Here is an 18,626-nt window from a genome sequence, read left to right as displayed (position 1 = left end):
AAGAGTGAAAATAATACATGAGAAGAAATACAGCAGCCTTGTAACTTTATTTCAGTTGTACTTATCACATTGTAAGTGATAAATGTATGTTATGAAACACTACTACATTGACATTTTCGTATGTGTGATGATGATATATGCACAGAAAAAAGGTCAGGAAAATGTAAATCAAACTGCTACCAGTGGCTACCGTGGGTGGTAGACCGGGGTGGGTGTTTAAACCTTTTGTTTTACTTGAACGTTACTTATGTAACACTTCAAAAAGAAATAAGAATGATAAACTAATGAAAAGTTAATATTCAAATTCAAATGATATCTAACCTCTGAAATGTGCCGTCTTTATCTGTTTTCTGCTTCAACTCTATTGAAATAACAGTAGGCTTCCAGGTGTCTTCAGTCTAATCTACACAGCCTCCTTAGTATTTAGTATACTTTATGATTTCATTAAGTAATCACCAAGCACATTCTTTTCAGTGTCAAAATTGCCATGGTTAGCTCCTCTGGCTTTGTCTTAGACCTCCCCAGAAGGCCATGTGATGTAGTGGGTAACGGTGCAGTTTCTGGAGTCACACTGCCTGGGCTCCACCACGTCCACACCGGTGTGACCTCGGGCACAAAGCCACCCCCGTTTGAGCCCACGATTTGGCTAGACGACCTTACCATGAATCCTCTGACTGTCCTGTAGTAGGGATCCAGCAGGAGGGAGCCCAGGGAGCAAACCTGGGAGGTCCTGTCCCAGCCGTCAGAGCAATGGACCAACACACTGGCGCTCTCGGTCGTTACCGCCTGAGAAGAAAGACCACGCACTCAGACTGCAGCAGAACACACTTGAGGCAAGTCAGCACGTCGTGCCTACTCAAAAAACGTACCAGCAGGGACTGCATTACAAAGACGAGCTAGGACTGCAGAAACATTGTCACGGGGGCGGGGGTATAGCTCAGCGGTGAGGTCCTGGTTCAATCCCTAGTCCCTCCATTAAGAAAAATAAGTAAATAAACAAATGTAATTACTTCCCCGCCAAAAGAAGAGAGTAAAATAAAAAATAAACACCTTAAAAAAAATCACAGAATAATTTCCCAAAACCAAGACAAAACATAATAAAACGCCAAGTCAACAAAAGACAGAGACAAAAATGCTGTTTCAAAGTGTTGGGGACGTTCTTCTAAAGTCCCTCCCTCAAGGGGACACAGCAGTTCCCAAGCTCTTTAAAATTAACGCAAGCCTCACTGAGGAGGTGAAGTCCCGCTGGAGGCACCGATGGGGAAGGGCGGAAGTACCAGCCGTGACCCCCCTCACCTCGGGGGGGCGGCAGGGACCCACCTTGGCTAAGACGACTGCGGCGCCCAGGACGGCCTGGACGTGGCGGAGCCACCCCGAGCTCTGCAGGCCGGAGTAGAGGTCGCCGACAGACAGCCCTCTGCTGCCACTGACTGCAAGGGGAGAAAACGCTTGTCAGACGGAGCCAGTCCCCACTCCCCCGGCTCGGGAGGCCCCAGGGGAGCGAGTCCGGGGAGGAGAGGACATCAGCACGCAAGACGCTTTATGGACATGAACGTGCCCTTAAACGCTCAGTAACGGACTTTTCGGTACATTTTTCTATCATTCCTTGTGCTTAAAAAAATGCTCCAATCCCTTTTTTATAAAATTTTGCATCATATGTGTTTAATTAAAAACAGCCTAATATTTAAATTTCTAAAATTCCAAACCATGACTGGAAAGATAGGTTAATATTTAAATGGCACATTATCATAAATTAATCTTCCCTGTACTGACTAATCAAGAATATTGAACAACAGCAATTTTTCGTAAAACCGTTAGAATTGTCCTGTCCAGTATGGCAGCCACCACTCAAACATGGCTACTGCACACTTGAAGCGTGGGTAGTCCGAACTGAGGTGCGCTGTAAGGGTGAAATACACACGAGCCAATTTCTTAGGCTTAAAGGGAAAAGTAAACTAGACCATGATTAATTTTTTATATTGATTACATGTTAGCATGAGGTTTTCAATATGTTAGGTTAAGTCTATTATTAAAATTCACTTCAATTGTTCTTTACTCTTGCCAATGTGACTACTAGAAAAACTTCAATTACACAATCTCAAATCTTACGTTCTGCCTTCAGCATCCCGTTTCTGCTGAACAAAGGTGCCTGCAATGCAAGCAGCAATCATACCTTCCAACAGTCTCTGAAGGCTGGACCGCATGACGTGAATATTTTCAATCCCAACAAACTGAAACCTAATATTAGAGTAGTTGTCTTCATTTTCATAACCTTTTCCAGCTGCTCTGTTGGCCATGGCATTCAGCTAAAATTTTAAATTTTAGAAATTTAGAGACAAATTGCTTTCATCTTTTAACTTAGTTTACCAAAGTATCATGAAAACACGGAATAAAGCACATTATAGCTAGTGGAATTTAAAGGAATGCCTCCAAACTGAATATGCCACCATTTTTAATAGGCGGCTACTGTGAAGTAACAGGGTTGCTACACAATGGAAGGGTCAGACAAGCTCCCCACAAATAACTCACTGATGTTTTCAGCCAGTTTCCCATATGTTTGTAAAATTTCAAAATTAAAAATAAGAAAGAAGTACCTCCTATGTAAATCCTAAATGATTCAGAGACAAGCAGACCTGGGGTTTTTTTAACAGAATCAATCTATGAGGTTCACTTCAGAACAAGCCTGGAGCACGTGCTCACTCAGAAACCCCCAGAGGCCCTGAAAACCAGACCTGAAGCACCCGTCAGATTACGTGAGGCCCTTCACATTCGAGACTACTGGAGGCCCACACCGTGTGCAGCAACGCACTGGCCCGAGACATCTCCAGGAATTAGGCCCCCAAAACTGATTTCTAGGGAGAAAGGACTGCCCATAGGCCCATGGGCTTTGGTTATTAGATCAAATGCTGTCAGAGGTTCTCTTGGGATTTGGCATGTTTAGTTCTTTCCGACTACGATTTCACACAGTATGTTGTAACTTGCTAAGTATTCTTATGAACTTGGATGAAGCAGAACCTAAACTGGAAGAAAAGCTTGTCTTTCTCCTGCAGTAGACTGGGGCCCAGGACGGCAAGAAGTACAGTTAAGTTGTATCTGCTGACTCATTGGTTATTCTTACCAATATAACTTACCACCTACGATGACTGAGGCAAGAGTTAGCTGTTAAAAATTACCACTACTTCAGTTTAAGGTTAACTAGGAAAACAATGCAATCAAAAAAAGATATTTTCTGTGTAGAAGTCAATTATACAAGTAAGAGCTATTAGGTTCTAAGAAACAAATTGCCCTCAGACCACAGGTTCAGAAAGTCTTAAATTACAATCATCTGCCATATCTAACATTACCTAAAAATAGTTCTAACCAATTAACCCACCCAGATTATACAAGGAAGGAACCTAAAACTTTTCTTACAAGAGATAGCACCAACACTCATGACTTCTAAGAAAGTCTTTTTGTGTAAATAAAACGTTATCGAATTATCAATGTCCAATTTTTAGTATGTCTTAATTCACTCAGATTACTCTTATCTTGTTTTCTCCACTGTCCCTTGTGAGACTGTATAATGGTGAGAATTACTTCTCAAACAGCTACCATTCCTTTCAACAAGGCTGCATAAGTTGCACTCTAGACTGCTCACTCGCTTTTTCTCATCGCTTTCTCTTATTTTCTCATCATTCCAGATTCTTGAAGAAATCCTCACTATAATTCTGCCAATGTCCTTTTGTGTAGCCCACCAGCTCTGCATGCGATGCTATAATAAAAATTAAAAGTAACATCAGCTGTTACCACTGAGGGCTTTCACTGTTAGCTGTAGGATCCTACGTGAACTGGCTGTTTAACTGTGCTTATGAAAGGGAAGGGGATTCTGACATTGGTCCCAATGACAAAAATTTATCCTGATATCACAGAGTCCTAACAGAACAACTACATCCTGTGCTCTGTTTATAATTCTCTGGTTCAATGATTCCTAAGTTAACTACCTATTTTCCTTACTTTCTTGAATATTCCAAATTAAGATCTATTATTTTAACACAAAGCATTTTGCCAATTAAGAATTCTACCAAAAAGTAATACAATTAAGTATTTCTTCACAATAACAAAAGACATATACCAGCAAGCATTCCCAATATAAAATTCAGCTTTCCTAAATTTATATATACATATACACACATACATATATACATATACATATATACACACACATACATATACATACACACATATCCACACACACACATACATACATAGACACATATATAGATATATATAGACACATATATACATATACACACATTTACATATACATATATACACAAATATACGCACATATATACACACACATATATATTACTTACACATATATACACACACATATACATACATACATATATGTGTGTGTGTGTGTGCGTGAGGACATAAAAGAAATCGTCATCTGGCTGACTGGGAAATGGGTCTCCTAAGTTGGTATGCTTTAAAAGATTGATTTCTTTGGTATCATTAGCCTCAGTTAATTTAAAACTAGGACTGAAATACATTAAATATGGACAAACTGATCAACTTCCATTACTGAATCAGCAAGGACAACTGCCCAGCCAGACTGCGCTGGGCTCGGACACATACCCGGGGCCTGGTGTCCACGACGTACATGTAGTGGTTGGCTGGGTTGGCTTTGCTGATGGCCTGAAGCAAATGCTCGTCCTCCAGGCACCGGGCACTGAATCCTGACAGTGGCTGACTACATCGACAAATGGCAGCCTAGTTTTAAAAAGATAGAAAACAGATTATTCAAAGATAAATCTAAAACTTATCTGAAAAACATCTTAAAAGGAGAAAACCCCAAAAGTTAAAATCAAATGCATAGTCTGTTTAAAAGCTGGCAGGACAATTCGGGTGTTAACTTTGAAATTCTATTTGGATTAAATACTGTTTCAATGTCTTGATGTTACTTAAGTTTTCCCAATACTATCTCCTACTAAGAAACTTAAATAGCTCCTTATCTAGTTTGATGGAAAAAAAAAATCTTTCATCCTAAGAAGCAACACCTGTTCAATTCTGTATCAGGTAACCTACCAGACAGCTGCATTCTGTGCTCTGGATTATAAGATTCTTTCAACTCAAGTTCAGGTAAATGATTCATCAATAAATGTAGAACATAATTTTTTTAAACAGCATCATTTGAACCTTTACTTTCCAAAGGGTTTCAGAGCTCTAATTAGAAATCAGCAAACTTTATATAAAATGAGACATAAAATGAGAAAAATGAGCTTCAATTCAAATTTGGTTAAAATACAGTCGATCTAAGAGAGCAAAAATAACTGTAAGAAGTAGTGCGTGTTGGAGTAGATTATCTACTGTTGTTCAGTCTCAAGAAAAGATTTAAAAGACTTAGACCCATGTACCTTTTTCTCAATCTCATCCATACCAGCTCCAACTTAACTCTACCCAAACATTCCAACCACAGTATCATTAAGGAAAAAAGTACATATAAATTCATATTCACACATTTTAAATTCACACATAAAATAAAATCATGAAAATGTAATAAAACAGTAGAAGAAAATGAGGACTGCCTTATTAAGGTTTTCTCAGACCAACTCTCTGGCTTGTTGGGTTGGGCACTGTGTATCTATTTTCAGCCCAGTGTTCCAATAAAAAATGTATACAAACATGGGTGTGTCAAACAGAGGCCTTAACCAGTCATAACTCCCTATGACTTTGTTATGAAAAGCAAATTAGGAACTTCTGTTTAAAGTTTTACTTTTTACCTCTGGCTCCCTTCTCAAACCCAACTAAAGTTCTAAGAAAGAAATTCTAAATGTGTAACACCAAAAGGTCAAAGAAAATGAGAAAAGAGACAAAAATTGAGTAGAGCCATCAATAAAATGTGGGGAAATGAAAGCAGACTGACAAGTAGTAACCGATTTAGCAAAGAAAGCTGACAACTTGTTCCGAGTCAAAAGGAAGCAAGATATTCTCAGCAGCAAAAGCCCAGGAAGGCCCGGGAGCTGATACCTCTGAAGGCCTGACGGGGGATAATGGAACACAGCTAGGCTGGGGTGAAGCCCTGTGCCCACCAAAACAAGATTAAGTAAAGCCCGGGTAACAAAATGTGCAACCGCCCCACCCTCTTCCCACACTTGGATCCTGGACAGGCTTACTACACACAGTGGTGTGAAAATTATAACAGAAAAAAATCCAGAGAAGATCACTCAAGCGCACAAGCGAACTTCTCAACAGCTTTGAAGCACCTCACTCTTAAATATGAGAGGCCAGCCAAGAATCAGATATTCGAAAGACATGGAAAACAAAATAAATAAGAAAAAAAAAAAACTCTGAGCAGACTGCTATGTGGGGAGCACAAGAATTCTTTCTAAAAAATTCTTTAACATCTTCAGAGTCACATCCAAGAAGAGAAAACTAAAAAGTTCAGAAAAAAAATTTTTTTTAATAAAAAAAAAGCCCAGAAAACAGGAAAGAATTCTTGGATTTTTAAAACATTACAGCAAAAATAAAGGAGACAGGAGATGGACTGAAGATAAGGTTGAAGAAATCTTACCTCAAGAGATAAATAGGAGAGAAAATTAAGAAAAATGAATGTTTATGCTAAGAAGCCCACTTGTCAACACACACACACAAAGTACAAAAAAATTAACAGAATAGAGGAAATTACCAAAGGAGCAACTTCCCACAACGGAGTCCTGAGTTTCCAGACAGAATTTAAAACAACACGGCAAGGCACATCACCATGAAATTTCAGAACCCTGAGGAAAAAGACAATTCTAAACGCTTCCCAAGGAAAAAACCAGCTCACAAAGGACAGGGCATCAGAACTGGCATCGAGCCCTCAAGTTACCAGTTGTGATGAGAAGAGATCCACCCTCTCCGAACCACCGGTCCCCACGGAAAGGGACAGGTAAGGAGCAGAGCTGACAAGCTTGCCCCGCGGCTCCCATGCACAGAGAGCACTAATCATGGAGGCCATCCTGCCTGCGCAGGGACTGCAGGTAAGTTTCACCGTGCTGAGCAATCCCTGTCACAGCGTCTCGGTATAAAGACGCCGCCTCCACCCCTTCTCACTGGAAAAGTCCTCCCAATGTGAGGAGCTTACTATTAAAACGGGAGCCTGAAAGACCCTTGGTTCTCTCCCTTTTCTCAATAGCTGGCTTGTCCAAACTATCTGCTCTCCCTGCAAACAAGCAGGATCAAAAGAGAACCAGAGGAAAGCAGGAAGAATCTATCTGCTCACAAATCCTGTTGTTTTCAAGTCACTCCTGGAAGGGAAGAAGGAAAGGATGAGGGGGAGGGGAGAAAGATGACAAGTATGAGAGTTTCCGTATTTCAGGATAATTTTGTTTTTAAATTTCAATCATGTTATTAAGGGAAAAGCCAGCACTTCTCTATCAGCAACATCATAACAATGACCTCTTAATGTAAAAATGAACGTTCTTTCGGATACTTATGCCTGAAGAGGGTTATGCTTCAACTGTAAAATCAAAAGAAAGCTTCCTACCTCCTTACTCTGATGATAGTAGGAAAGAACGGGGAACCGCCCCTTGCTCCGGAACTTGGAACTACCAACAATTATTGGCTTGCTTGCTATTCGGGGAACATAAAGTTCTTTGGGGTAAGTTTCGCAAATCTGTAAAAATCAAATAAAACATAACCATTGCACTCATGGTTCCAAACCCAAGAGGTTAAAAAACACCTTTCAAACACTAAAACATATTAAACGCAAGAACAGTACAGAGTAGTACACGGACAAGCCGCTACTATGACTCTGACTCTCGGTACCAACATTTTCTAACTGACAGGGTACCTTGTAGTCCCTGTTGGCATCAGACAGCTGCCAGTTTGAATTCGGCACCCCCATCCTCTGATACTCCTCCGCAAGGTCAATGAGCTGCCAGCCTCGCAGTCTTTCTGAATCGTTTTGTTTGGGGTTATAAGAGAATGCGTAGAGGTCTTCATATTTTGCTATGGTACACAAAACACATAAATGTTAAAATGCAATTTATAGGATTTAATAATTTTTTCAGTTTTATCCCTCTGTTTTTAAAAAATTTTCAGAGATAGCTAATACCTGAACATACTTGAACTTACTATTTTCCCAGTTCTTTGATGAAAATGAGTAATCTGAAGACACATAGGTCGATCTAAGATTTCATTTGTATCATTAGCAAAACCTAGTAAATATCACAGTAAGACTTAGACATTACTGCAATACTTCCTTCCCTTAAAAGTAAAATTTTAAAGAGAGAAGCAGACACTTCCCACCCACCACTCTTCCCAAATGAGACGTAACACAGAGGACTAATGCTTTAACCAAGAACTAGAGATGGCACAGAAAAACGGGAAAGTGCATGTACAACCCACAGAATGGTGTTGGCCAAAACCAGCAGAGGGTGCACAGAGCCCCTGAGAGCATCTGCTCCTGAACAACGCCACGCCCCAAAGTCAGAGAAGCGTGCCCGCTGTGGGACGGGGCTTCCCTAGGGGCGGTGCAGACACCCGTACAGGCTCTGAGGGCCCAGAGAGGAGCTGGAGAGAAGAGTGAGAGGGGACCTGCTCCGAGACCGCTGCAACCCAGGTGTGCAACACACAAGAAACAGTCAGGAACCAGTGAGCTCTGTCTCGATGGAGACAGCCACGGCGTCCAGCATGCTGGGGGAGGAAGCCTGCAGACGCTGGGGCACCAGCGCCAGTAAGAGTCCTCCCCGGGGCCAATACTGCCCTCACTCCTGCCTCCACTAAAGCAGGAGTCACACTCTCTTACCCCTGCTCACTCCAGTCAATCTAAGGAATCAGCCCCACTGTGGCCAGGCGAGCCTGACCTCCCTTAACTTTTCATGCAGTAATCAACTTCCAAGTCATTCCTCTTGGCTCTGGGACATCAACTTAAAAAGAAAAAAAAAAAAAAAAGCTGGGCTACTGGCTCTCAACAGACTTTGAAAACGTCAACAGCAATCTGGTTCGTCAAGCCTGTACCACTGTAAATGCTTCACTCTTTCCTTGCTATTTCCCTGCCTTTGGAAACCATTCCTACAGTTCAGATCGGAAGTTTCTCATCATTTCTAGGCCAAATTTTTTGGAACAGAGCACATAAGAACCCAACTTAAGAGTAACCTGAAGTATAATGTAACAATAATGAGATATTAAATAAAGTATCTTGGATAATCTAGTCCATCTCAATTAGCAAGTAAGCTCTGGTCCTGGAGAACAGCACCTTGCTTTGACAGCTGTAGCAGAGAGTTGTAGATGTCGTGGCAATCTCTTTCTCTGGGAACAATGAAATGCACAGTCCGGAAGTTCTTGCACTGAATCACCAGTGGGCACCCCGACGTCGTCAGAGCCAGCTTCTCGACCGAGGCAATGTGGTGGTGCAAGATCTACAACGGGAGGCAACATCTGATCATCATTACAGAAAAGCACAAAACAGCTACTGTCTCCCAGAGTGCAGACATGTGAGAAACGCCTCCGCAAACACGGTCTCCGATCTTACACTACACACGCAAATTTTTAATGACCATATGCCCAAGCCAGAAACAGACTCCTTCTACTCCTGAACCTCTGAGCTGTTTTCTACAAGGCAGAGGGGTGACCATTAAAAAGCACCCCCACCCCCCAAAGCATTCTAGTCATGTCATTTCCCACTTCTCTAGCCTCATTCCAATTCCTCCACACACCCGAGTCCTAGTGACCACAGCCATCGCCTGGCTCCTCTGTACACGCACTGAGCTCCTCCTGCCAATTGGGATGATAGCTCTGCCCCTTCAGTCAGGAACTCCAGGCCTTTGCTTACAACTCATCACCGAGAGAGAATCCCACAGCCCAGGTGACGCCACAGCTTTATTCAAAAGGAGGGCGGCAGTGCTCACATGACTTTGAAAAATTTCTCATTTAGACAGGCAACACCTAAAAATGCTTGTACATATTCAAAATAAAACACAGCGTAGGTCGATCCCATTGCGATAATCATGGTAACCCGGCTGGGGTCCTCCTTACCCAGGTTTCTTTCTGGTGAAAGTCTATGAACAACAGATGTGTGGCCGTGAGGTACAGGGTCCCTGTCAGAGCCTTGTTGCTGCTACTGAATCGGTCAAGTAATTTCACTTGCTCAACCTAAGAAAGAAAAAGGTGTTATTTCTCATTTCAAAAGTGGAATAAAATCCATTTTCTGTTATCCCATAATTCAAATGTACATTTGCAAATGTTTTCCTCCTGTTCAAAAACGTGAGTTTATTTAATGTCGAAAGTTAATCACGTATCTTGGGGAATGTGTCACCCACAAACAACATAGGCATTATTTACAGTTACAAACATAACCAACAGAGAGAACTCTGTAAAAAATGCACATGAATACGAAAGAGAACAGGAAGGAGGGCCGCAGTATAAATGAGCACAAACACTTTTTGTATTCAAGAGGCAGTATGTTTTATTTAAAGTTGGCAAGTCAAGAAATAAATACATAAAGGTTATTATCTAGTGCCATGAAAATAATCTACCAGGAAAAACCAATCCTGGACGAGCTCAATGGCTGCGAACACTGCGAACATCACTCTGCCCAGCGTCCCCCCCCAGGAAAGCTCTGTGTCCAGTTCTGCTCTTCTCCCCACCTGCTCTCCCTCCTCACTCAGCCTCTCCTGCTCAGCCAAGCGCGACGCCATCTTCAGGGCTCATTGATGCCCTCTCTTAACAGGAATCCTTCTCAGAAAATTAATTAATAACTAATGTCAGCGCTGCATTTCTTCCTGGCTCTGAATTCCCTCGCATGTCACATGCTGCCTGACCGCCCTCTGTGGCTGAGGCAGTGAGGTACATGGTACATCTTTATCAATGGTGACACACACACACGTGCGTGCACACAGGTGCCACTGGGGAGTGTGGGCAGAGTTGGCCAAGAATGTGCAGGAGGGTACTGCTTTGAAAAGATAATATTTATTACTACTCATTCCTTTGGGGGGGAGGGGAAGTAAAAGAACCTTTACCAACTAAAAATATTAACCCACAGCTGTCTTCAAAACCACAGAGCTAACCATTACCTCGTTAATTCTATACTTTTACCTCATATATATTTTCTTTTCCCTTACTAAAATTGAAAAATATCCCACTATGAAATTAGGATTTCCAAAATAATCAATAACTACAACTGAAAAGGCTACTTAAATCTCCAAGAGGCTCGATGCCATAGTGTTTTATTTATAACAGCAGTGTCCAAATAAGTTAAAATTTAAATGCAGAACAAAATATTTGATTGTGATTCAAAACTCCACCTGCAAGGGTAAGGCAGTGAATTGAGTTTCAACACTTCCCTCTGGAAACTTAGAGACAGGATCTAACTTACTGCAGCTCAGGTCTGGCAGCTGATTTGACAGATAAAAACTAAAACCTGTCAGATCACCACGCACTGCCTTTAAAGCCACAGGAAAACTTGCTTCTTATAAACCTGAATGAAGATTTCTCTCAGAAGTCAACATTTGTTTCTTTGTTTAGGACTAGTTTGCTAATTCACTCCAAAATGCACTGGCTACCAACTAAAGGTCAATCTGTCTGGGCCTCACTTTCTTTATGTGTGGAATAGGGACAAAACTCTCTCCCTCAAGGGCTGCAGGAAGGCTGGGGAATAGATGTCAGGTCCTCTACACCACGTTTGCCTGAGAAATAGTAAGCAACAAAGCGAGCGAATGAAAGTTTAAAGAAATTCCTGTTGCTAGCGAGCTGAGGAGGTAAGCTGATCCTGACAGTCCTCTGCACTGACCACTGTCCAGTTCAAAGCAGACAGGAAGGAGGAGGCACGTGGACTTGAAAAGCAAGCTCAGTCTCCTAACCTGAGTGCTAGGGTTGGAACACCCACATTCTCCTAGTGTAAGTGTCAAAAGCAAAGCTCGACAAAATTTTCTTGACTGATGCAGAGGAAACACAGAAGTGTCAATACAGGATGACGCATTATGTAAGAAGCGGAGGGACGTAGCATCTTACCTGATGAAAAAGAAGCACCTGTTAAGGTAGAGAAACTGCTGTAAAGACAACCAGTGGAGGACTTTGAGCACAGCAGCCTGTGATCAGATGCCATCAGAGGACCTTTCTGACGGCAACGCGGAGGATGCGCTGAGTTGGGAGAAGACTGGTCCTGGGGTAACCGGGTAGGAGGCCACAGAGGTACCTAGGGGAGCCCGGGAGGATGTGATACAGGCCAAGAGCCCCCCCACCCCCCGAGATAACAACAAACTGGTGTGAGAAGGAAGGGACCTAGAGGCTTCTTAAAGACACTACGCCTGTCAGGCCAGCTGCCATTTACTGAGATAAAGTATAAAAGGAAAAGTGAGTGAGGGAAAAGAGTCTAGCTTGACGTTAACGAACTAAGGATTACCCATCACCTTAGTAAGTGCAAAACTATATTCAAATCAAAATATAATAAAAATCAGGGCATGTCTCCTTCAACATGGCAATCTCTATATGGATGTGACAGATAATAAATCTGAAATCATTCAAAAACATTTATTTAATACCTAAAGTTCTGGAGAAAAATAAGAGATTTTCCAAGAAAACATACAGATTATTCTGCTCTTTGCTGAAAATCCTAAGACTGTAAAAACAAAGAAGTCAGATCTTGTTTGCTAGGATCGCACAAAGCTCAACCACACACACCGCCAGTTTCTAAACCCCACCTGCTGCTGCTGGTTTCCTCTTTTCAGCGAGAGCCGAAAGCCCTGCGCAGATGTTGCTCCGGACTTTACCTGGTGTTTTCATGGAAATGTTCTCAGAGATTTAGGGAGCAACTATGACTCTCACAAGCACTGAGGCACTTCAGAGAGGGTCGAGACCCTTCTTACAGGCAGTGTCACAGGCAAAAAGGAAATGGGGAAGAGGGCGGTTAAGGGAAAAGAGAATAAACAGAAGGGGAAGGAGCAGGGAGAAAAGAGCCGGAGGGTGTGGTCCTTATGCAGAGGATGGGAGATGCTAACAGATCACCTTAAGGGCCAGTAGATCTGTTGCCAACTCTGGGCCTGCGCTCAAAGGTACCCTGATGGTCTATACAGAAGCTCAGGTTACAGGTGACTACACAGCTGGAAGGGAAAAACACAGGAAGTCACAGACAGATCACATCCTGAAGATTCAGACACCCAAGAGGGGAATGTGGCCCCTGGGGCAGGAGGGACCAATGGCCTTCCTCAGTCCAAGTTCTGTGGCCCACGGCTGTATTCACTCTACGACAGGACAGGGCGATTGAAGCTGGGATGGCCTGCCGAGGCCTCTCTGGCTCCCTGTGATCCCTCCCTACAGCCAGGCGTCCACCTGGGACCGAGAACCATTATTCCACACTCCAGTAGTCCCCCGTGATGACGGGAACACGGACAGCTCCGAGTCTCCTGCTCCGGGCCAGACCTCCTCCCTCATTCCAGACCCTCGTCATCAGCATCCTGCCACCTGCTCCTCTCCCCGCTCCCCTCCCATCCAGTCCTCCTCACACTAACCCACCTCCTACTCAAACCCCTTGACAAGATCACTGCTCTGCGAGGCAGGAGGGGGAATGGCCATGAGAACAGGACAGGCATCAGAGGCCCGGATCCAGGCTCCTGGCTCCACCATCCAGGGATCACAGGGAGCCAGAGAGGCCTCGCTTCCTTCGCGGAGCCAGCTGTCGGGTCAGGACAGGTTATTTTATTTAGTCTTTGCAAGTTTCAATTTTCCCACCTGAATAATAGGATAACATTAGTGTGAGCCAAGGTAGCACTTTACGTGGGGAAAGCATTCAGGTGCTCCTCCAAGTCTATGGGCTCTTATTTCAAAAAAACAAAACAATATCAGTTTCTCCTTATTCTTGATGCATCCTTAGTTTTGCATTCCCTTCCCTCTTCGTAATACATAACATGGATCTGTCTATATACGTGTATACTCTCACATTCTGATGACAAGGGGTAACAAGCCAAGAACAAATGGAGCGTTAATTTTGAAATTACTCAAGCTGAATACCAGTGGGGTTGGGTTTTCACGGGACATCTCGCTTAGCCAACTCTAGGAAGCAGTCTTTCACGTACGTCTAGGCTCGGAAAACATTCTTCCACTTCCTTCTGCAAAGCTCCACTCACAAACAGCACACTACCATCTGGGGCGATCCACGGTGTCAGCCAAGCCCTGGCGCCTGGCAGGGAAAGGGGAAAGAGGGCATAAAGAGGAACTGACTCTGCACGTTTCCCGTTGTCTCCTGCCCAGACTCTCTCGTTGCGGCAAAATCAGAGCTCAGAGTGATGGGCAGCAGTGTCACTGCTCGTAAGCATAGCTTGGAAATCTCTTTCAAAAATTCAAATTCTGACTTGACATCTTTTTTGATGCTATGCAATGAGTAGCCCAAATGTGACCAAAACAGGGTGATACAACTGTTCCTGAATGTTAGAATTATACAGCCATTTAAGTAGTAGTCAGCTCAGATACTTTATCTGAGGTAGCTCAGATTAGTAAGCAGTAATTTTTAAAAAGGACTATAAACAGTACAAAAAAACACCACCACATAAAAATGATTTACTTACGATAAGAGGTTTGGGGGAAAAAAGCTTAGAATTACTATTAAGATTTATTTCTGAATTAATATTAATATATTTGAACAAAACAGATGAAAACTGGAGAGATAACAGGAAAGTCGTTATCAGTCTTGGGAGTTAGACAAACCTTGGTTTAAATCTCGGCTCTCCCCATCCTGAGCAGGTTCCTTCCACTCTCTAAGCCTATTTCCTTCTCATCTGCAAATGTACATAATGTCCCCAACCGGCAGCATTAAGAGTTTGGGGATAATCTTGTATAAATTAACGTATCTGTGACATCACACCGTGCAGCTGGCTACACTGACACACGGCTGCTCGTAAGTGGTGATTACTACTTCTCAAACACAGCGGTCTGCGCGACGTAGAACCAACTGCTAGTTCCACGGAGCTACTCGACAGTCAGTCCTTGATCATGACTAAACTAGAGAGAGTTCAAAACAGCTAAACAAACGGAAAGCAATTCATTTTTACTTTTTAAATACTTACAACTATTTTTGCAGGAAATTAACTGTCCAGGTGAAGGCGATGCATAATGGAAACAAAACATTGGCTATTCAATCTTTTAAGACTAAGTGATGACTCAGGAAAATGTTAGAGTTCACACAACTGCTCTCAGAATGCCCTGAGATCCATGCTTGTCGTGCTCACTGTTGTGTGCCCACTGTTGTGTGCCCAGCATCTGTACAGGGACTGACACACAACACGTACCTAGTAGATATCCATTTAATTGCAGTCTATGTACAGCCACATTCCAGAGCAGCAGAGGTCTAATGCTAGAAAAATAACCAAAGTAATAAAGGAGCACACTTAAGAAGTGTGCTTCCATTTTTATGGAAAATTAGTCGGAAGTCTTTTCATCCTAAAAAAGTCATTAAAAAACCTTTACTAAACCACCAGTGTTAGCCCACTGTGAACAGGTAAGACTAAATCAGAAAATTAAAGTTCATAACCTGGTAGTTAATGAGGAACAGCAGAGCAAACGAAAGTTACCAGCAAGAATCTTAAGGAAATAAGGTAAAGAAATAAAAACGAAGATACACGTTCATTATAAATTTAAGGCAGGAAAACGTAAAATAAGCCGAGGGATCCTAAAGCTCTTCTAACACTCTGTTCACTCTTACCAATCCTTAGGAATAGATTTGTTCTAATTGAGTAAATTCAGTTCATTTTTACTGTTTTCCTACTGTGCACTATGAACTGTAACAAGCACTGTGAAAGGTGCAGAGATGAGGTGCAGTCTGGCACAGAAGGAAGTCCCTGCACACAGCTACCACGTACACACATGAGGAATCTGGGAAATGGGACAAGAACCTTATCTGATGCCCACCCTACCCCTCCCTTCCACCTCTGCAGTCTTCTACTAGTTTGGTTATTTACCTAAGCACCCTCTACCTTCAAACTTTAAGTGGCAGCAACTTGAATTTTAGAGTTACTTTATCTTTCTTCTCTTAAAAATAGAGATTTTCAAAATGGGGTTGCTTTTTAGCATCCTTAATTTTACTAGGTACAATATGTGCCATGTTAAAAACATGCTCTAATATACGTCCCTGCACACCGTAAAAAGGGTTGTGAAACACTTTAATGACATAGATCTCAAATTCTCCCTGCAACAAATGAAGGCGTGTGTCGGCTCTTTTCCTAAATGAGCTGTGACTTGAGGACGAGCAGCTACGGACTGCCCCTGACCGTTTCGGAAAAACCCGGGGAGTCAAGATTCGCAGTGGGTCTTCTTCCTGATTCTGCAGGTTCCGCGCGGTCTTAAAAGGATGCTATTCAATGCTTCTGATTGCGAGTTACGTTTTCTCCCTTCCCAAAGTTGAAGCTGAACTAAAATTCTGTAGGTAAAGTAACTTGGTGTCATTTTCTCCCGTTTTAACAGCTGTACCAGAATCATTAGAATCTGTGTTTTCTCAAAATAAGCGTCTTTCACACACAAAATGAAGCAAGGGGCTGAATATGCTCAGCTGAGGAACCAGACACGCTTCCCCGCAACGCGTCTGTCCAGCGGGCTCCTGACACTAGAGGCGAGCAAGTTCGACCAGAGCCCCAGGAAAACGAGGTGGAGCGGGGCGCCGGTCCAGCTCCCGCAGCGCCGGCCGCGAGGATCCGGGGCCGGGGCCACAGGGCTCCGGCGCGGGGCCACAGCGGCGCCGACTCGGCCCAGGAACGGCGGCCGTCCGCCCCCGCCCGAAGCCCCTGGGCGGCCGCCCCCGCGTCCCGGGCCGGGCCCGCCAGGACCCTCGGCCCGCCGCCCTCCGCCCGCCCCGCGGCGAGCCGCCGTCCGCGCGCCCACCTTGGTCGTACGGATGTGCTCCATCCCGAGGACGCGTCCGCCGGCAGCCGCACCGGGCGCACCATGGAGCGGAGGACCAGTGGCGGCGCCCCTGGCCCAGCAGGAACCACCTCCGCCGCCGGCCGCATCCACCGCGCACGCGCGGCCCGCCCCACCGTCTCCTGGAAACACTTCCCCAAACCCGGCCGCCGAGGGGGCGCGGCGCGGCGGGCAGAGCGGCGGCGGCGCGCGGAGAGCGGCGGCGTGATGGTGCGGGGCCGCCACGGGTCCCACAGCGCCCCTTGCCGGCGGAGGCCCTCCAATCCCGAGGAGAGCGCGGTCCTCTCAGGCGGCTGGCCGTTTTCTCCGCTCCAGACTGGGTCCTGTGCACGTGCTTATGCAGAGAGAATTTGGTGGGGGAGGGCGAGACAGGATGTCACTGAAGCCCCTCTCCCTACCTGTGGACAGCACCAAATTTCAATACTTCCTCTTTAGTCTGAGCTTCAGTTCGGCTCCCAAGAATCTATTCCACGGAAATAATCAGGTGTATTTAGTGTAGCCTTATTTGAATCGATCACAATCTCCAATATGGTGAGATCAGTTATATAAAGTGGGGTATGGCCATACACTGTTAATACCAGCATCCCTTAAAAATTATGGGGTGCGTCCTAACAAGTAAAAGCTGAACAAACTGAAAAATCAACAGCTTTTCGTAAGAAACTCTAGTTGAGAAGTGAGATCACAGGGCAAACCACTGATCCCCAAGTTAAAGGAAACAGGCAAATATCAGAGAACAACAGCTTATGGGAACAGAAATCCACAGGCGCACCCTCCCTGGGAAGCAGTGCTGCGCAGTTCCTTTGAGCCAGTACATCATGTCCGGCTATCTGGAAAACATCACATGACAAACTAAAAGGCAAAAAAAAAAACAAAAAAACCCCCAGAGTTTGAAGAGACAAAGCATCAAATCCAGTCTTAGATATTGTGGGGATGTTGAAATTATCAGGATGGGAATTTAAAACAATTATGATCAAGAGGCTAAGGGCTCTAATGGGTTAAGTAGACAGATTGCAAGAGCAGATGGGCAGTGTGACCAGGGAGACGGCAATTCTAAGAAAGAACCAAAAAGAAATGGTGTGGATAAAATCCACTGTAACAGAAATGAAGAATGCCTTCGATGGGCTTCTGAGAAGGATGGACATGACTGAGGAAAGGATTTCTGAGCTTGAGGATATAGCAATAAAAATCTCCTAAACTGAAAAAGCAAGAAGAAAACATTTGGACAAAAATAGAATATCCAAGAACAGTGAACATCTACAAAAGGGGTAACATCCATGAAATGGGAGTATTTAAAGGTGAAGAAAGAAAGGAACAGAAAAAATATTTGAAACAACAATGACTGAGAATTTCCCCCAAATTAACATCATGCACCAAACATTTCCTCAGAGAACACCAAGTAGGATAAATGCCAGAAAAACTACATATCATTCTCAAATTCTGGAAAATCAAAGATAAAGAAAAAAAATCCTGAAGAAACCAGGAGGAATAAACCTTTACCTACAGAGGAGCAAAGAAAAGAGTTACATCTGAATTCTCTTCAGAGAGCATGCAAGCAGGAAGTGTGGAGTGAAATATTTAAAGCACTGACAGAAAAAAAAATCCATCAACCTAGAATTTTATACCCTGTGAAATGCTTATGTATAAGTGAAATTAGTGACAGCATTGATGTCAGGGGCAGGAGGAAGGAGTTAGAATTATTTTATTATAAAGTATTCACAATGTAATAGGGAAGAACAAATCTGACTCTGTATTAGATC

General features: G+C 43.6%; 1 protein-coding gene across 2 annotated transcripts in view; it reads right to left on the bottom strand.

Annotated features, from left to right (window-relative positions):
* The window catches only part of MTMR6 (myotubularin related protein 6), a 32,330-nt gene extending 15,338 nt beyond the window's left edge, over positions 1-16,992 (bottom strand). The window contains exons 1-9 of one of the 2 annotated variants that reach the window (XM_032496433.1): positions 16,831-16,992; positions 10,003-10,119; positions 9,224-9,386; positions 7,817-7,974; positions 7,511-7,639; positions 4,621-4,755; positions 2,174-2,306; positions 1,321-1,430; positions 661-786 (exon numbers count right to left, since the gene is read on the bottom strand). In XM_032496433.1, coding sequence (XP_032352324.1) covers positions 661-786; positions 1,321-1,430; positions 2,174-2,306; positions 4,621-4,755; positions 7,511-7,639; positions 7,817-7,974; positions 9,224-9,386; positions 10,003-10,119; positions 16,831-16,854 — 1,095 coding nt within the window. In that variant the 5' untranslated portion in view covers positions 16,855-16,992. The remainder of the gene's footprint in view (positions 1-660; positions 787-1,320; positions 1,431-2,173; positions 2,307-4,620; positions 4,756-7,510; positions 7,640-7,816; positions 7,975-9,223; positions 9,387-10,002; positions 10,120-16,830) is intronic. The other variant, XM_032496432.1, reaches the window with a different exon arrangement.
* Between the last annotated feature and the right edge of the window lie 1,634 nt (positions 16,993-18,626).

This window comes from Camelus ferus, chromosome 14 (genome assembly GCF_009834535.1).
Source record: "Camelus ferus isolate YT-003-E chromosome 14, BCGSAC_Cfer_1.0, whole genome shotgun sequence".
In the NCBI taxonomy this organism is placed as follows: domain Eukaryota; kingdom Metazoa; phylum Chordata; class Mammalia; order Artiodactyla; family Camelidae; genus Camelus; species Camelus ferus.
This window is presented reverse-complemented; position numbering and strand designations above follow the sequence as displayed.